Source organism: Rhinopithecus roxellana, chromosome 13 (assembly GCF_007565055.1).
Source record: "Rhinopithecus roxellana isolate Shanxi Qingling chromosome 13, ASM756505v1, whole genome shotgun sequence".
Classification (NCBI taxonomy): domain Eukaryota; kingdom Metazoa; phylum Chordata; class Mammalia; order Primates; family Cercopithecidae; genus Rhinopithecus; species Rhinopithecus roxellana.
In genome coordinates this window covers 35,128,979-35,147,314 of record NC_044561.1, presented here as the reverse complement: position 1 = coordinate 35,147,314, position 18,336 = coordinate 35,128,979, and the positions used below count along the sequence as shown (strand labels likewise).

The 18,336-nt window shown below is 53.3% G+C and overlaps 1 protein-coding gene across 1 annotated transcript in view; it reads left to right on the top strand.

Moving 5' to 3' along the window:
- Positions 1–17,332, top strand: part of LOC115892712 (ran GTPase-activating protein 1-like) — a 45,652-nt gene extending 28,320 nt beyond the window's left edge. The window contains 9 exon segments of the mRNA XM_030914355.1: positions 3,728–3,787; positions 7,261–7,440; positions 10,449–10,505; positions 10,507–10,584; positions 15,126–15,144; positions 15,147–15,283; positions 16,501–16,614; positions 17,034–17,133; positions 17,220–17,332. Of these exon segments, the coding sequence (XP_030770215.1) occupies positions 3,728–3,787; positions 7,261–7,440; positions 10,449–10,505; positions 10,507–10,584; positions 15,126–15,144; positions 15,147–15,283; positions 16,501–16,614; positions 17,034–17,133; positions 17,220–17,308 (834 nt within the window). The 3' untranslated portion in view covers positions 17,309–17,332.
- Positions 17,333–18,336: the final 1,004 nt, after the last annotated feature.

Below are 18,336 nucleotides of genomic sequence, written 5' to 3'. Positions count from 1 at the left end.
CACACAGCATTGGCTAGGGACCCTCTTCCTGTAGTCAGCAGACCCTGAGAGGGTGTTAGGGGTGCAGGAGGATTATTGGAGTGACACCTGTGAAAGATAAAGTAGGGAGAGCCTTCTGCTCACAATGTAGATATGTCACATATGAGGTTGGAAGGTTGCAGAAATAACCAGCAGGAGCCTCTGACTGTGAGGCTGCTCTGACAGACCCACCCTCTGGGAGTTTCAGAGCAAAGACTGCCCATGAAACGAGTCTCGTGTTGGGCAGAAGTGGCCAGGCCTCAGCTCAAATGCTGCAGCGATAGGAAGGTGCTATAGCTGGAGACTGCCAGCTTCCTACACTCCTCGCAACAGAGGCAAGTTCTCTTTTTTTGATTTTTGAGACGGAGTCTCACTCTGTCGCCCAGGCTGCAGTTCAGTGGCGCGATCTCGGCTCACTGCAAGCTCCGCCTCCCGGGTTCACGCCATTCTCCTGCCTCAGCCTCCCGAGTAGCTGGGACTACAGGCGCCCGCCACCTCGTCTGGCTAGTTTTTTTGTATTTTTTGGTGGAGACAGGGTTTCACCGTGTCAGCCAGGATGGTCTCGATCTCCTGACCTTGTGATCCGCCCGTCTGGGCCTCCCAAAGTGCTGGGATTACAGGCTTGAGCCACCACACCCGGCCTCATTTCTTTTCTTTACTTATTATTTTTTTAATGATGGGGTCTTGCTCTGTTGCCCAGTCTGATCTTGATCTCCTAGGCTCAAGCAGTCTTCCCACTTTGACATTCCAAAGTGCTGGGATTATAAGCGTGAGCCAATGTGCCCAGCCCAAGCAAGCTCTTAACTGCTTGGCTGTTCACATGGGAGATCATTAGGACCTAAAACCTTATTTCAGAGAGGATACCAGAGTCTGGAGAGGGGGAGCGATGGCTGGAGTCAGCCAAATCAGGATTAGAACCCAGGCGGTGTGCCCTAGAGTCCTGTGCTGACTCTTCAGCTCATCAGAGTTGGGTTTGGGGAGCTCTGTTCAGAGTGACATGCCAGTATCTGTTGCGAGAGACTGTGGCGCTCGGGCTCTGACTGCCTGTTCCTGGCACTATGGACCTGTGTACGGGTGTAACTACTAAATAGATCTGGTGTAGAGCAGCCAGCTGAGGCCCCACGTGTGTTCATGGTCTGCCTTATTGGTGGATATGCGGATTTTTCTGCAAAAACCAACTTCTTTAGTATGTAAGGTGGGAGTGGATCACTTGATCCCAGGAGTTTGAGATAAGCCTGGACAACATAGAGAGATTCCTACCTCTACAAAAGATACAAAAATTAGCTGGGTGTGGTGGTACACACATGTAGTCCCAGCTACTTGAGAGGTTGAGGTGGGAGGATGGCTTGAGCCTGGGAGGTCAAGGCTGCAGTGAGCCGTGTTTGCACGACTATGCTCCGGCCTGGGCGACAGAGTGAGACCCTGTCTCAAAATAAAAAATAAGGGAGGGCTGGGCACAGTGGGTCTCATGCCTGTAATCCTAGCAGTTTGGGAGGCTGAGGCAGGTGGATCACCTGAGGTCAGGAGTTCGACACTAGCGTGGCCAACATGGTGAAACCCCATCTCTACTAAAAAAAAAAATACAAAAATTACTCTGGAGATAGAGGCAGGAGAATCACTTGAACTTGGGAGGTGGAGGTTGCAGGGAGCCGAGATCACACCATTGCACTCTTAGCCTGGGCGACAAGAGTAAAACTCTGTCTAAATAAATAAATAAATAAATAGATAAAATAGGCCCGGTGCAGTGGCTCACGCCTGTAATCCCAGCACTTTTGGAGACTGAGGCGGGGTGAATCACCTGAGGTCGAGAGTTCAAGACCAGCTTGGCCAATATGGCGAAACCCTAGCTCTACTAAAAATACAAAAAATTAGCCGGGCGTGGTAGCAGGTGCCTGTAATCCTAGCTACTTGGGAGACTGAGGCAGGAGAATCAGTTGAACCCAGGAGGCAGAGGTTGCAGTGAGCCGAGAATGCGCCACTGCACTCCAGCCTGGGCGCGACAGGATGAGACTGTCTCAAAAATAAATAAATAAATAATAAATAAGTAAAATAAGGGTAATTGAGGTATCCATCCCCTTAAATATTTATCTTTATGCTAGGAACATTCAAATTATTCTGTCAGCTTTTTTTTTTTTTTTTTTTTTTGAGACACTGTCGCCCAGGCTGCTATGCAGTGGTGCATTTTCAGCTCAGCACAACCTCTGCCTCCCGGGTTCCAGCGATTGTCGTACCTCAGCCTCTTGAGTAGCTGGGACTACAGGTGTGCGCCACCATGCCCGGCTAATTTTTATACTTTTAGTAGAGATGGGGTTTTGGCATGTTGGCCAGGCTACTCTCAAACTCCTGACCTAAGGTGATCTGCTTGTCTCCGCCTCCCGAAGTGCTGGGATTACAGGTGTGAGCCACCGCTCCCGGCATCTTCTAGCTATTTTGAAATGTATAATAGATTAATGTAAACGATAGTTACCCTGTTGACATATTGAACACTAGGTCTTGTTTCTTCTAACTTTATACTTGTCTCCGTTAATTAACCTTCAGCCTCCCCTCCCTCTAACCTTCCAGGCCTCTGGTAACTACCAATCTACTATCTCCATGAATTGCCTAATACTTTCTTTAAATCATACCAGGAGTGGTGTCACATGCCTGTAATTGTGGGTCTTCTGGAGGCTAAGGTGGGAGGGTCGCTTGAGGCCACTAGGTCAAGGTTACAGTGAGCTATGATTGTGCCACTGCACTCCAGCCTAGGCGACAGAGTGAGAACCCATCTCTTAAAAAAAATGAAAAAACCAGCTAACTTTCATGTAATTTCAAAGCACTTCTATGAATGGAAAGCTGGCATTCCTTATAATAAAGGAAAGAAAATAGTGTTACTGAATTATTGTTGGACGCTGTTGCTGTTTAATGGCTCTGAGCCTGAGGCCTGCTCTCCCTTTATTAAAAAGTCCCCGTCACTATGCTCATTTTTGTATTTTTAGTAGAGATGGGGTTTCACTATATTGGCCAGGTTGGTCTAGAACTCCTGACCTCAAGTGATCTGCCCGCGTTGGCCTCCCAAAGTGCTGCGATTACAGGCGTGAGCCACTGGCCCTCAACGCGGAATTCTGTGTTGTTTACATTCATGTTTCTCTGTCATCCATAACCATGTCACACGTCCACGTGGAGGGTTGTATAAGTCAGGGATTTTCCTGACACCTCTGAGCCCCCAATAACCCTTGGAGGCCTCTTGATTTGAGGACAGGACTCCAGGTCCCACCAACTACAGCCAGAATGGGTCCAGCTTTTCACAAACAAAGCTCAATTAAGTCTTGCGGACTGGGTGCGGTGGCTCCACACCTGTAATCCCAGCACTTTTGGAGGCCGAGATGGGCAGATCACCTAAGGTCAGGGGTTTGAGACCAGCCTGACCAAAATGGAGAAATCCCGTCTCTACTAAAAATACAAAAGTTGCCAGGCATAGTGGCAGATGTCTGTAATCCCAGCTACGCTGGAAACTCAGGCAGGAGAATTACTTGAACCCGGGAGGCGGAGGTTGTGGTCAGCTGAGATCGCGCCACTGCACTCCAGCCTGGGCAACAAGAGCGAAACTCCATCTCAAAAAAAAAAAAAGGAAGTCTTGCGACGTTCGGGTAATTCAAATCCACCAGGATGAGGCTTCACTGTAGGCCTCCAGGGGCCTCTCCCACTAACTCTTGTCTTCTTTCCGCCGCAGCGCTGCCACTGGAGTGACATGTTCACGGGGAGGCTGCGGACTGAGATCCCACCCGCCCTGGTAAGCAAACGAGCTGTTCTTCCCCTCCACACACAGGACCCTCTTTGGCAGTTCCCAGGGCTTTTCTCATACTTTATTCTTTCTGGAGCCTAAGATAAGCCCTGTGGGTGATTGAGCTGCTGGAATGGAAGCCTGGCAAACCCAGCATGTGCCCTGTGTTCTGACAGGAGGGGAGGGTGGGAGCACAGGGACTGACAGGGGAGGAACCCCAAGGGCGGGGACTTCAGGGAGGTGAGAGAGCTGAGACCACACACTCTTGGGTCCTCCTGAGCTGCATGGTTTGGTTCACTGTGGATTTCACCCCAATACGATGCCCCGCCTTTCCCAGCAACCCCTTCCTGCACCTCACAGTCCTGCGCCTTCATGACTTCTCAGCACACAGCCCATGTAGCCATCCCCATCTTTCTCTGGCTCCTCCCTTTGTCCACACCACACTCTGCTTGGGTTTGCTGCTGTCATGGGTGGCTTCCCATTTCCTCATTCCCAGGGCTCAGACTGACTTACACTGAGTTCCCAGTCTCTGAGTGCGTGTGTGCGGGTGTGTGGAAGGAAATAGAAAGGGGCAACACAGAAAGGCTTGCCTGGCTGAGGGAAGAGAGCAGGGCTGGCTGTCTCTTCAGGTCGGCAGCCTCTCAGTGTGTCTTCCTGGCACAGGGCTGCACACGGCAGGCCCTGAGGGTGCAGATTTCTGGTCAGTGATGAGTACGTACACCGATGTTACTGAGCCCCTCACCCTGGTTGTGCCCAGCCTCTTTTTATGTTTTATTTTAAAAAAATTTTTTTTTTTTTTGAGACGGAGTCTCGCTCTGTCACCCAGGCTGGAGTGCAGTGGCCAGATCTCAGCTCACTGCAAACTCCACCTCCCGGGTTCATGCCATTCTCCTGCCTCAGCCTCCCGAGTAGCTGGGACTACAGGCGCCCGCCACCTCACCCGGCTAGTTTTTTGTATTTTTTAGTAGAGACGGGGTTTCACTGTGTTAGCCAGGATGGTCTTGATCTCTTGACCTTGTGAACCGCCCGTCTCGGCCTCCCAAAGTGCTGGGATTACAGGCTTGAGCCACCGCGCCTGGCCCCTATTTTTAAAATTTTATTTTATTTTATTTTATTTTTGAGACGGAGTCTCACTGTCACCCAGGCTGGAGTGCAGTGGTGTGATCTCAGCTTACTGCAAGCTCCGCCTCCCAGGTTCACACCATTCTCCTGCCTCAGCCTCCCGAGTAGCTGGGACTACAGGCACCCGCCACCACGCCCAGCTAAGTTTTTGTATTTTTAGTAGAGACGGGGTTTCACCGTGTTAGCCAGGATGGTCTTGATCTCCTGACCTCGTGATCTACCTGCCTTGGCCTCCCAAAGCACTGGGATTACAGGCGTGAGCCACTGCACCCAGCCTTTATTTTTTTTTAAAGACAGGGTCTTGCTATGTCGCCCAGGCTGGTCTTGAAACTCCTGGGCTCAAACATTCCTCCCACGTCAGCCTCCCAAGTAGCTGGGATTACAGGTGCGTGCCACTGCACCTGGCTTGTGAAGCTAGGATTTGGAATGTAGGTTAAGAAAATTCATTTCTGGGCCGGGCGCGGTGGCTCAAGCCTGTAATCCCAGCACTTTGGGAGGCCAAGACGGGCGGATCACGAGGTCAGGAGATCGAGACCATCCTGGCTAACATGGTGAAACCCCGTCTCTACTAAAAATACAAAAAAAAAAAAGAAATTAGCCGGGTGAGGTGGCGGGCGGCCTGTAGTCCCAGCTACTCGGGAGGCTGAGGCAGGAGAATGGTGTAAACCCGGGAGGCGGAGCTTGCAGTGAGCTGAGATCCGGCCACTGCACTCCAGTCTGGGCGACAAAGCGAGACTCCGTCTCAAAAAAAAAAAAAAAAATTCATTTCTGGCTGGGTGTGGTGGCTCCTGCCTATAATCCCAGCACTTTGGGAGGCCGAGGTGGGCAGATCACTTGAGGTCAGGAGTTTGATACCAGCCTGGCCAACATGGCAAAACCCTGTCTTTACTAAAAATACAAAAATTAGCTGGGCATGGTGGCACCTGCCTGTGTTCCCAGCTACTTGGGAGGCTGAGGCAGGAGAATTGCTTGAACCCAGAAGGTGGAGGTTGCAGTGAGCCAAGATCATGCCACTGTACTCCAACCTGGGTGACAGAGCAAGAGTACGTCTCAAAAAAAAAAAAAAAAAAAAAAAAGAGGTTCATTTCAGTGATTGTATATAGAAGAATTTCAAGTCAGGCCAGGTGCAGTGGCTCACAACTGTAATCCCAGCACTTTGGGAGGCTGAGTGGAGGCGGATCACCTGAGGTCAGGAGTTAAAGACCAGCCTGGCCAACATGCTGAAACCCTGTGTCTACAAAAGTACAAAAATTAGCGGGGCATAATGGCAGGTGTGTGTAATCCCAGCTACTCAGGATGCTGAGGCAGAAGAATCACTTGAACCTGGGAAGTGAAGGTTGCAGTGAGCTGAGATCATGCCATTACATTGCAGCCTGGGAGAGAGAGAGCAAGACTCCGTCTCAAAAAAAAAAAACAATTTTAAGTTAGAAAAGATGGTGAAGAAAACTCTCTTTCTGCCCCATTTCTGCTCCAGTCTCTGGCAGAGCCTCCTCTCTGACCATTTCTCCTGGTGGGATGAGGGAGTGTAGCTCTCTCCAGCCCAGGAGGTTTCCAGGAGAGCTCCAGATCCTCCTGCCAAAGCTGATCCTGGCCGTGGCTTGGAGATGGCCACCTCCATCTGCCAGTCACCACCAGAAACCCTGGAGGCATTTGTGGTTCCTCCCTCCCTCCTCCTGCTTGTCCAGGGAACCACCAGCTTCTGCATGTCCCCTGCTCCGTGAACAGGCAGCTCCTCTCCTGCACTTGTCACACTGGCCGGCAGGTCCCCTCTCTGTTGCCAGTGTTGCTGCCCCACACTCCCGGGAGGGCACTCCAGCCCATCTTCCTATGCATCTGCTCTCTTCCAGTCCGGGGATGTTACTTCCGTATCCCTCAGCCACCTCAAAGCCTGGTGCTCTCAGGCTGAGGCGCACAGTTCTTGGCCTGGCATTCAAGGCTCTTGCCTGATCTGACCCCTCACTTCCCTTCCACCCAAAGCCCATGCTATGTTGTCTTCTCGAGTCTACCCACAGCTTGCCCCCAGGCTCACAGCCTGCTGCTTCATGCTTATGTCTCTCTGCTCCTGTTTTTTCAGCTGCTTGGAGTCTTTTCATGTTGACTAGCTGATTCTCATTCAGACTAAGCCCAAATGCCACCTCTTACAAGGAGCCTTCCCAGGCCACCCCATGCATACGCACACCCCACTCTCCAGCTGTTAGGAGCCCTTTGTAGAGTTTCCAGTCTTAAGAATGCCGAAATGGTTTGTGTCTGTGCTGGTTCTGCACCAGCCGGGGTGTCCTTGGAAGGCAGAGCTGGGCCCGGCACAGAAGCAGCACCTGCTGGGTGTCTGTGAAACTGACACGAGCTTCCTCTGTGCCCAGATCTCACTAGGGGAAGGACTCATCACAGCTGGGGCCCAGCTGGTGGAGCTGGACTTAAGTGACAATGCGTTTGGGCCCGACGGTGTGCAAGGCTTCGAGGCCCTGCTCAAGAGCTCAGCCTGCTTCACCCTGCATGAACTCAAGCTCAACAACTGTGGTATGGGCATCGGTGGCGGCAAGGTGGGTGTGGCAGCCCTCTCCCCACAGAGTCCCCTGGTCCATCCACATCCGTCTGATATATGTGCCCTGGCCCTTGGCCACCACCATCTGGGATAGTCAGCCGTTGTTTTCAAAAGAGAAAGGCCTCAAAGGCAGCAGCCTGTGGCCGAAGGGTAGAGGCATCCATGAGGGTGGGGTTGCCAAGCAACCATCCCAAGTTCTTGGGTTGGCTTGGCAACGCAGAGGGAGTGCCGCCGCATACCTGCTCCAGCCTGCTGGCTCTGCAAAACTCAGGGCTTGGGGCATCCCTACACTCACTGTACCCACAGAGCAGCTGGTAGAGCCTGGCACACAGGCGGAGGAGGGAGCCTGAAAAGAGGAGCATCCGCTCAGGGAGGCACTGTCACAGCTCACCTTTATTCCTGGACAGGGCCTTGCCCCCGGGGTGAGGGGGGGCATCCCCCAGGCAAGGTCAGTGTAGAGCTTCACGTTGGGCTGGTCAGTGTAGAGTGGAGCTTCTTTGCTTCCCAGAACCTGCATCGAGGGCAGCCTGCGTGTTACTCTCTTCCAACTCCATCCCAGTGCCTTTAGACCCAGGGTTGGAGAACGCTGAGTGCCAGGCTACAAACCCTGCACACACTTTCTAACCAAAGAGCGAAAAGGGCACTGGGAACTAACAGCAGTTGGGGACATCTTATTTGAATATGCAATACTTTAACTTTTCCTACCCACACTGAAAGGTGGGTGGTGCCATCCCCATTTTTCCACATGACTCAGCATAAGCTTAGAGAGGTGGGTGGAGTGGATCACGTAGCTAGTGCAGTGAGGCCCATGGAGCCCCAGGCTGAGGAGCTGGAGTGGCCTACCCTGCAGAGGGTGCCTGTGGCCCTCGGCCTGATGTGAGGGTGAGCAGGGGCAGGCTCTGTGCCTTAGCCCTCCCCCAAGTCCACTTGGGCAATAAGCTGTCCCTGTGTTAAGATATAAAAATGCGCCGGGCACGGTGGTGCAGTGGCTCATGCCTGTAATTCCAACACTTTGGGAGACCGAGGCGGGTGGATCACCTGAGGTCAGGAGTTCAAGACCAGCCTGGCCAACATGTTGAAACTCTACTAAAAATACAAAAATTAGCTGGGCGTGGTGGCAGGCACCTGTAGTCCCAGCTACTCAGGAGGCTGAGGCAGGAGAATTGCTTGACCCGGGAGGCGGAGGTTGCAGTGAGCTGAGATGGTACCACTGCACTCCAGCATAGGCAACAAGAGCGAAATTCCGTCTCAAAAAAAAAAAAAGATATAAAAATGTTTGCATCAGCACAGAAAGCAGGTGCAGCCCAACCTAGAATGAGGGGGATATGCTGGGAGAGCCAGAGACTCTATTCTAGCAAAATGCTTCAGTTTTCCTTCCATTACTTCCCTTCTCCCGTCCAGCAGTGTCTGGAAACTGAGGCTAAGGGAGCTTTCCTACTAGCCAGGGGTTGTCTGTCCTGTCTTGTACTTGCAGTGGGATGAGTTGGGGAATGAGTTTTGAACCCCAGGGCCAGAGGGCCACCTAGGCAGACAGGCCCACCGTGGAGTTTGATTAATGGTTCTCTGTGCCTCGGACCACTAATTTGATTAGGTCTCTGGGTCTTGGCCTTGCCAACCTGTGCCTCTTGGGAGCTCAGACGCCGTAGTCTGGGTGTCTAACCAAAGCCTGCAGGTCCTTTGGAATCCCTTTGGAATCTTTTTCTTCTGGACAGTGTGTTTGGTGTGGTTTCTGCGCCATGCACCACGAGAATAAGAGGGCCCAGAGGAGTCGACGGGGGAAGAGGCGTGGCCCAGTGCTTGGGAACTCTCCATACCCAAGTTGGACTCCTGCGGGAGCTAAGGCCCTCACCATGTGGCCTCCAAGGAATGGGGGAGAATGGGTGACCTAGCAGTCGGCTGCTGCTGCTGAGGAGCTTCCTCAGAGGCTGGTCTTTGGCAGAAGTTTGATGCCTCCACCCTGAGTGTGTACATGATCCACCGTCACCACCGTGGAGTCAGGCAGGTGCTGGCTCTTCTGTTCCTCAAGGACGGCTATGTGCAGTGTCATGCCAGGATTAGGCCAACCTACCCGCCACGTGTGGCTTTGCTAAATATTTACTGGGTGACCTTGGCCGATTCACTCACCGCTCAGAGCCTCAGCTTCCTCATCTGTAAAGTGCGGCCAATCCTGCCTGCCTCCTCCCAGGCTAGTGTTGAGGTTGAAACGAGAAAATATACCGAGGGTGCCCAGGCCCTAGCAGGTGCTCTGCAAACGTCAGGTGTTTTGTAAATCTCACTTCTCTCTTGGTGCACTCGCTCATGATTCTTCTGTGTCGCATTTACCATGGGCTCTGATTCCCATCTGTCAGTCTCCGTTTTTCAGTGCTTTGCCTATTGGTGTAACCAGGGTAGAAGCTACTTCCTGGCACCACACCAGGGACAGGACAAGCTGGGTGTTAGGTTTTTACTGCCAACAGGCAAGCCCCTACTGTGCCTGGCCAGCTTAGGTACAGGCATGTATCAGACAGGTCCTTCTGGACCGTGGACTTGGCAGCTGGCTCCCTTGGACATTGTGGTGCGTGGAAGAGAAGCTGGAAGATTTGGGCTCTGGTGCAGAGTCCACCATAAGAAAGTTTTGACCATAAGAAAGTTTCCGTTCCCCTTACCCTGAGTTTCTTCAGCTGGGAAACAGGAGTCATGATTTTCCCACCTAGCAGAGGGCCTTAGCCCTCCCCTGGACCTGGCTGAAAGTTCGTCCACTCCATGTGGTCTCTCCCTTTCCTCAGTCTCCGAAGTGAAGCTAAACCTCTCAGGCTGGTGTGACACAGCATTAGATGTAAAAACCTTTTGTAAACTGAAGTGCTGGGCACATGGAAGGTGTGACTGTTGTGCTGTTAGCAGTCCTGTATCCCCCGGCCTGCACCGGTGGGTGGCGTGTGATGTTGAAGAGCAGTTCAGTGGCAGTGGCCGCCCCACTGGGAGAAGGGGCTCCTGCCCATGGCCTGGGCCCTTTGCCTTTCCCCACAGATCCTGGCTGCAGCTCTGACTGAGTGTCACCGGAAATCCAGTGCCCAAGGCAAGCCTTCTGGCCCTGAAGGTCTTCGTGGCTGGCAGAAACCGTCTGGAGAACGATGGCGCCACTGCCTTGGCAGAAGCTTTTAGGGTGAGTGGTTTCTGTCCATCCTGCCCCCATGACCCTGAGGTGCACTTGGTGTAGTAGGCTGACAGTCCTGGATGCGAATCCCTGGCTGGCACTCAGCCGAGAGATCTGGGGCGTCACGTGCCCCCTCCAAGCCTGTTAGCCCATCTGAAAATGGGCCAGGATTCCTGTCATGCATTTCTGGAAACGTGTGTGACTGCTCCCTCAGGTAAGCCAGCAGCAGCCCCCTGCGGGACTTCAGGCCAGGCAGGCCACTCTGACCAAGGAGTGTCATCTGCCAGGCTCAGAAGTGGTGAAATGAGATGGCGGGAGCACTGACAGTAGCCTGGCCCAGCCCCTGGTGTGGGGCACAGAGGAGGAACATAGCAGACTTCCCAAGACAGGAAGACAGTCAAGGGCATCCACAGGGCTCAGGGGCCAGATGAGGTGCTCTCAGGGGACCTTGTCCCTGCTCTTCTTCCACTCTCCTCTCCCCATCCTCCCAGGACATTGCTGAGTCCCCGACTGCAAGTGCCAGCAGAAGGCCACATTTGCCCCTAACAGGACTGAAAACTTTGAAGTCTATCTCCCTCTTCTCTTTTTTGTTTTTTGGTTTTTTTTTTTTGAGGCAGTCTCATTCTGTCACCTACGCTGGAGTGCAGTGGCACGATCTTGGCTCACTGCAGTCTCCGCCGCCCAGGTTCAAGCAGTTCTGCCTTAGCCTCCCGAGTAGCTGGAATTACAGGCACCCACCACCACACCCGGCTAATTTTTGTTTTTTTTTTTGTTTTGTTTTTTGTTTTGAGACTGAGTCTCGCTCTGTCGCCCAGGCTGGAGTGCAGTGGCCGGATCTCAGCTCACTGCAAGCTCCGCCTCCCGGGTTTACGCCATTCTCCTGCCTCAGCCTCCCGAGTAGCTGGGACTACAGGCGCCCGCCACCTCACCCGGCTAGTTTTTTGTATTTTTTTAGTAGAGACGGGGTTTCACCATGTTAGCCAGGATGGTCTCGATCTCCTGACCTCGTGATCCGCCCGCCTCGGCCTCCCAAAGTGCTGGGATTACAGGCTTGAGCCACCGCGCCCGGCCATAATTTTTGTATTTTTATTAGAGACAGGGTTTTTACCATGTTGGCCAGGTGTCTTGAACTCCTGACCTCAAGTGATCTGCCCACCTGGGTCTCCCAAAGTGCTGGGATTACAGGCGTGAGCCATCACGCCCAGCCCCTCTTGTCTTCATTTAAACGTTTTCTTCAGCAAACAGTATCCTAGGAGCATTGCTTATACTGGCCAGAATGGCACCCACTGTCCTGCCTGCCCACAGAGCCTGCCTGTAGACACCCCTTGCCTGCTTCGGTGCCAAGTGAACACCATAGAGATCTGCCTTGTGTCTCCCGCACCCCTGGCTGCAGGGGAGCCCCCGCTGCCTCCTCAAGCTGGAGGGGGGCCTTGCTGCCATCCTTGGACCCCTCCCTGCCCTCAGCCTACTGTCCTCAGTGCACTAGGAGTAGGGGGTGTGCGTGGTTGTGCTGAGCCTTCATAGGTGTCCTCTGGTGGGCTTCGAATGGAGGTTCTTAATCCCCTCCAGTCTGTGGATAGAATTCAGGGGTCTGTGAACATGGACGAGGAAAAACAACATCATTATTTATCCCTAACATAGCTAAAGTATGTAGTGTGACTTTTGATCATGAATGTAGACAATAAACCTCACAGCATTAGAAAGGCCTGTGAATAACCCACATAACAAGCACATGTAGCCCCTGAACCAAACAAAAAACTTACTGAGACAGGGTCTCAGTCTGTGGTCAGGCTGGAGTGCACCAGTAGCAATCTCGGCCCACTGCAGTTTCAGCTTCCCAGGCTCAAATGATCCTCCCACCTCAGTCTTCTGATTAGCTGGGACTACAAGTGCACACCACCATGTTAATTTTTGTATTTACTTAGTAGAGATGGAGTTTCACCACGTTAACCAGGCTGGTCTCAAACTCCTGACCTCAGGTAATCCACCCGTCTTGGCCTCCTAAAGTGCTGGGATTATAGACATAAGCCACTGTGCCCAGCCTAAAATTTTTTAAAAAATAAAGGACGGGTGCAGTGGCTCATGACTGTAATCCCAGCACTGTGGGAGGCCAGATCATGAGGTCAGGAGATCGACATCATTCTGGCTAACATGGTGAAACTTTGTCTCTACTAAAAATACAAACAAATTAGCTGGGCGTGGTGGCAGGTGCCTGTAGTCCCAGCTACTTGGGAGGCTGAGGCAGGAGAATGGTGTGAACCTGGGAGGCAGAGGTTGCAGTGAGCCAAGATCTCACCACTGCACTCCAGCCTGGGCGACTGAGCGTGACTGTCTCATAAATAAATAAATAGAAAATCTTGTGACTTTATCCCCAGTGGAAATCACAGATATTTCATGTGAAGTTATAATTATTACTGATATATAGAAATATTTCTCACTACATCAAAATTACAGTAATAGCGAACCCACCCCTAGATCTTATTTAGTGCATTAACAAGAAGTTTGTGGCTGGATGCGGTGGCTCACGCCTGTAATCCCACCACTTTGGGAGGCTGAGGCAGGTGGATCACGAGGTCAGGAGATCAAGACCATCCTGGTTAACACTGTGAAACCCCATCTCTACTAAAAATACAAAAACAAAAAACTAGCTGGGCGAGGTGGCGGGGCCGCCTGTAGTCCCAGCTACTTGGGAGGCTAAGGCTGGAGAATGGCGTAAACCCGGGAGGCGGAGCTTTCAGTGAGCCGAGATCGCGCCACTGCACTCCAGCCTGGGCGACAGAGCGAGACTCCATCTCAAAAAAGAAGAAGTTTGTATATCACTACAGCACGTGTTTGGAGTTTTTTCCTAAATGTTTTGATAACTGTTCTGAGTTGATTTCCTTTGTAATTCTGTATAATTTATCTTAAAATTTAAAAAAACATTTTTTGCGGCGGTGACCCAGGGGCTTCACCAGACAGCCTGAAGGGTTCATGACACAGAAAACAGTAAGAAGGCCTGACCTGGAGTGTGCCTCAGTTGGCCTTCCTGTATTTATTTGTGGACCACCTGCTACCCCCATCGCCCCATGCTTCACTGAGCACCCGAGGACAGCGGAAGGCTCCTTGGCACAGTTATGCCAGGCCTACCCTCAGTCCTGGGTCACAGTGGAGACTGGGGACATGGCCCTCTCCTCCAAAGCTCAGGGGCTGATGGGGTGCAGATGGATATAGGCTTGAATGTAGGCAGGGTGAGAACCACCGTGATAGAGGAGGGAACCAGGTGCTCCGGGAGCACAGAGGAAGAGCACTGGACCCTGGCTGGGGGAATCAGGAAGCCTTCCTGGGAGAGGAGGTGACAAAACAAGAGCCCTAGAACTCATAGCAGTTAGCCTGTCAGAAAGTGCTGACTGGCAGGTGTGGTGGTGGCTCACGCCTGTAATCCCAGCACTTTGAGAGGCCGAGGACGGCTGGATCACTGGAGGTCAGGAGTTCAAGACCAGCCTGGCCAACATGGTGAAACCCCATCTCTACTAAACATACAAAATTAGATGTGGTGGTGTGTGCCTGTAATCCCAGCTACTCAGGAGGCTGAGGCAGGAGAATCACTTAAACTCAGGAGGCAGAGGTTGCAGTGAGCCAAGATCATGCCACTGCACTCCAGCCTGGGCGACAGAATGAGACTCCATCTCAAAAAAAGAAAAAAATAAAAATAAAATAAGTAGATAGAGTGTTCCAGGCAGAGAGAGTGGGTATCAAAATGCCAGGCTGTGATAGGGCTGCGTGGCCCAGGGAAGACCCCTCATCCCCAGAGAAGGACATGCCATGTCGAAGGGGTTATGTTGTGTAGGTGGGTGGGGTAGGAGGGCCCCAAGAAAGAAAGGTCACATGGAGCTGTGTCATCCAGAGAAGGGCCGTGAGTGACTGCCCACCACAGCCAGGGTCCCCTCTGTGCAGAAGATACCAGACTGAGAACAAGAAATCAACTTACCAGGCTGGGCGCGGTGGCTCAAGCCTGTAATCCCAGCACTTTGGGAGGCCAAGGCGGGCGGATCATGGGGTCAGGAGATCGAGATCATCCTGGCTAACACGGTGAAACCCCGTCTCTACTAAAAAATACAAAAAACTAGCCGGGCGAGGTGGCGGGCACCTGTAGTCCCAGCTACTCGGGAGGCTGAGGCAGGAGAATGGCGTAAACCTGGGAGGCGGAGCTTGCAGTGAACTGAGATCTGGCCACTGCACTCCAGCCTGGGCAGCAGAGTGAGACTCCGTCTCAGAAAAAAAAAAAAAAAAATCAACCTACTCGATCTAGAGCTCTGTGACCCTGGGCAAGTCACTTTGCCTCTTTGATCCCTAGTCTTTTCTCTGGTGGAGATCCTATCCCAGGCAGTAGGACTCCCTCAGGAGGTTGTGGAAAGGGTCAGATGTAGCCATGCCCCAGAGTCCCACAGACGAGCCCCTGCCCTGTGCTGGCGGCAGCCCATTCCTGTGCCTGCTGTGTGGAATTGCTCTCCTGCCTGCTGGATGTCATCTGGCACTCGGGGCCCCCCCACTCTCTGCCTGCTCTCTCACAGGTCATCGGGACCCTGGAGGAAGTCACATGCCACAGAATGGGATCAACCACCCAGGTGTCACTGCCCTGGCCCAGGCTTTCGCTGTCAACCCCCTGCTGCGGGTCATCAACCTGAACGACAACACCTTCACCGAGAAGGGCGCCGTGGCCATGGCCGAGGTGAGGCGAGTGTGGCAGAGCCACTTGTGACCCGCAAGACAGAAGCTGGCTGCTGTGTTTCCAGGGAAGCCGGGGCTCCATTTAGCAGGGACTGCTCTATCCCCTGCCTGCCCCCTGGGTGTGTGCCCCATGGGTCCAGCTCTTTGAACATGTCCTGGACAGGGTTTCAGGTCACAAGGTAACCCGCGCCCTCCTCGGGCAGCTCCGATCCTTCATGCCACCTTCTGAGCTGCCTCTGCGGCCCCCAGCGGCTGGCGCTGGTTTGGTTCTCAGGCTGCAGAGGACCAGGCTACTCCCCACATCTGTTTTCCTGGTTGATTTGTTCAGCAGCTGCTGTTTGTTTTTATTTATACCACTTTTTGAGACAGAGTCTTACTGTTGCCCGGGCTGGTCTTGAACTTCTGGGCTCAAGTGATCCTCCCATCTCAACCTGAGTAGCTGGGATTACAGGTGCATGCCACTGTGCCTGGCCCAGCAGCTTTTTTTGAACTCCCCATATAGTGCTTGGCTTTGTACCAAGTGCAGGCCACACAGGGTTGAGCCAAAGACTCTGCCTTCAGGGAGACCCTAGCTCAAGGAGGGAAGGAAGCTGCCCGGTGGTAACAGTGCCGGGCTTTGAACGCAGTGGCTTGTTGGCTGCCAGGGCCCTGTGGCCCCACAGAAGGCTAGTTCGGCTGCCTGTGTGTTAGCAGAGATGTGTGCAGGTGTTGGGGAACACGCCAGAAGGAAGTTCAAATCAGACTTAGGGCAGGCTTCCTGGAAGAGATCACATTTTGGCTAAATTGTATAGGACAGTGGTCTTTTTTTTTTTTTTTTTTTTGAAATGGAGTCTCGGTCTGTCGCCCAGGCTGGAGTGCAATGGTGTGATCTAGGCCACCGTGCCTGGCATAGGACAAGTGATCTTTCTCTGGAGAGAGGGTGGGGGATGGGTGTTTCAGGCAGAGGGATCAGCTTATGTGTAGAAGGCCCAGAGACTCGGGCAGGAGCCTTGCTTGGTTGGTCTCAGGAAGAGTTCTGGCAATAACGTGGGGAGTAGGGTGGAGGAGGTTTGGCCAGGGACCCAGAGGCCTACAAGAAGACAGCAAAGCTAGTGACTTGCAGAGGAGGACAGTGTGTGGTGGCTGGTGTGGGATGTGACCGTGTGGGGCCCCCGGGGCTTGCTGAGGGCTGGGGTGTGGCCTGCACCCTCACTCTGGACCCTTACTTCCACCTCGCAGACCTTGAAGACCTTGCGGCAGGTGGAGGTGATCAATTTTGGGGACTGCCTGGTGCGCTCCAAGGGTGCCGTTGCCATTGCAGATGCCATCCGTGGCGGCCTGCCCAAGCTAAAGGTGCCAGCCTGGACGCCTGACGTCCTCACTCTGGGGTCTGTGGGTGGTGGGGTGGCTGGGGGCACAGGGGTCTGGTCTGAAGGCAGGCAGGCCTGCATCCATATCCCAGCGCCCCCACTTCGGGCTCTGTGATGCTGTGTGAGCCTCCACACCCCTCTGAGCCATGGTTTCTTCATTCTCTAAAGTGGGAGGCAGGGGTTGGTGCACGTCACTGTCGTACAGTAAACACACTCAGTGTGTGACTCATCGTTGGTTGCAGGGCATTATTTTTGTTGTTGCTGTTATTCTTCCTGCCCACTTTGCCCAGTCCTGAGGACAGAGCCTGCCATATTCTCACTTGGGGAAACTGAGGCTTAGAGTAGAACCTGGTGTCCTGGCCTGGGTTTCTGCCTGCCTCCAACCCTTCCTCTTATTTTCAGGAGCTGAACTTGTCATTCTGTGAAATCAAGAGGGACGCTGCCCTGGCTGTTGCCGAGGCCATGGCAGACAAAACTGAGCTGGAGAAGCTGGACCTGAACGGTAGTCAGATGGGGGAGGCCTCTGCACAGGTCTGCTAGGCTGGCCCTGGCACCCCGGGCTGACTGCTCTTCCCTCCCCTTGAGCAGGCAACACCCTGGGAGAAGAAGGCTGTGAACAGCTTCAGGAGGTGCTGGAGGGCTTCAACATGGCCAAGGTGCTGGCGTCCCTCAGGTAGGCGGCCCCAGAGGTCGGGGTCAGGCCATTCCTTTCTTTCTTTTTCTTGAGACCGAGTCTTGCTCTGTTGCCCAGGCTGAAGTACAGTGGTGCTATCTCAGCTCACTGCAGCTTCCACCTCCTGGGTTCAAGCGATTCTCCTGCCTCGGCCTTCCAAGTAGCTGGGATTACAGGCACCCACCACCACACCTGGCCCCTTTATTTGTTTCTACTTGTATTTATTCAGAAATGTTGGTTGCAGCCGGGCGCGGTGGCTCAAGCCTGTAATCCCAGCACTTTGGGAGGCCGAGACGGGCGGATCACGAGGTCAGGAGATCGAGACCATCCTGGCTAACACAGTGAAACCCCGTCTCTACTAAAAAATACAAAAACTAGCCGGGCGAGGTGGCGGGCGCCTGTAGTCCCAGCTGCTCGGGAGGCTGAGGCAGGAGAATGGTGTAAACCCGGGAGGCGGAGCTTGCAGTGAGCTGAGATCCGGCCACTGCACTCCAGCCCGGGCGACAGAGCAAGACTCCGTCTCCAAAAAAAAAAAAATGTTGGTTGCACTCCTGTTATGTACCAGGTCATACACTAGGCATCAGGGCTGTAAGGGTGGGACAGTCAGGTTTCTGTCTCGTGTCGGGGGAGACAGAATGAGTTGTCCATTCAGCAGAGGATCTCGTCCGGGCTGAGCGGGGCCACCCTGTAGAGCGGTGGAGTTGGGGAGGCCTCTGAAGGGGTGAGGCCAGATCCCATCCTGATGTGGTGGGGCCTGGGGAGTGATGGGGGTGGGAGGTGGGGGTAACCAGAAGGGGCTACACTCAGGATTGTTCTTAAGATGCTGACTCTAGAAAGGAAGAGACTGTGGGGCCTGGGGAGTCTACCTGGAGGTGAAGGTGGGTGACCGGGGAGTGGCCATCTTCTGGATCCAAGTCCGGTTGGGCCATCAGCACCTGGCTCCTTGTACTCCTCTCATCTCCAAGTCAGCCTCATTCATGCGTCAGATACTCAGTCGTGTCTCCTCGGTGCTAGGCCCTGAGCTGAGGCTGG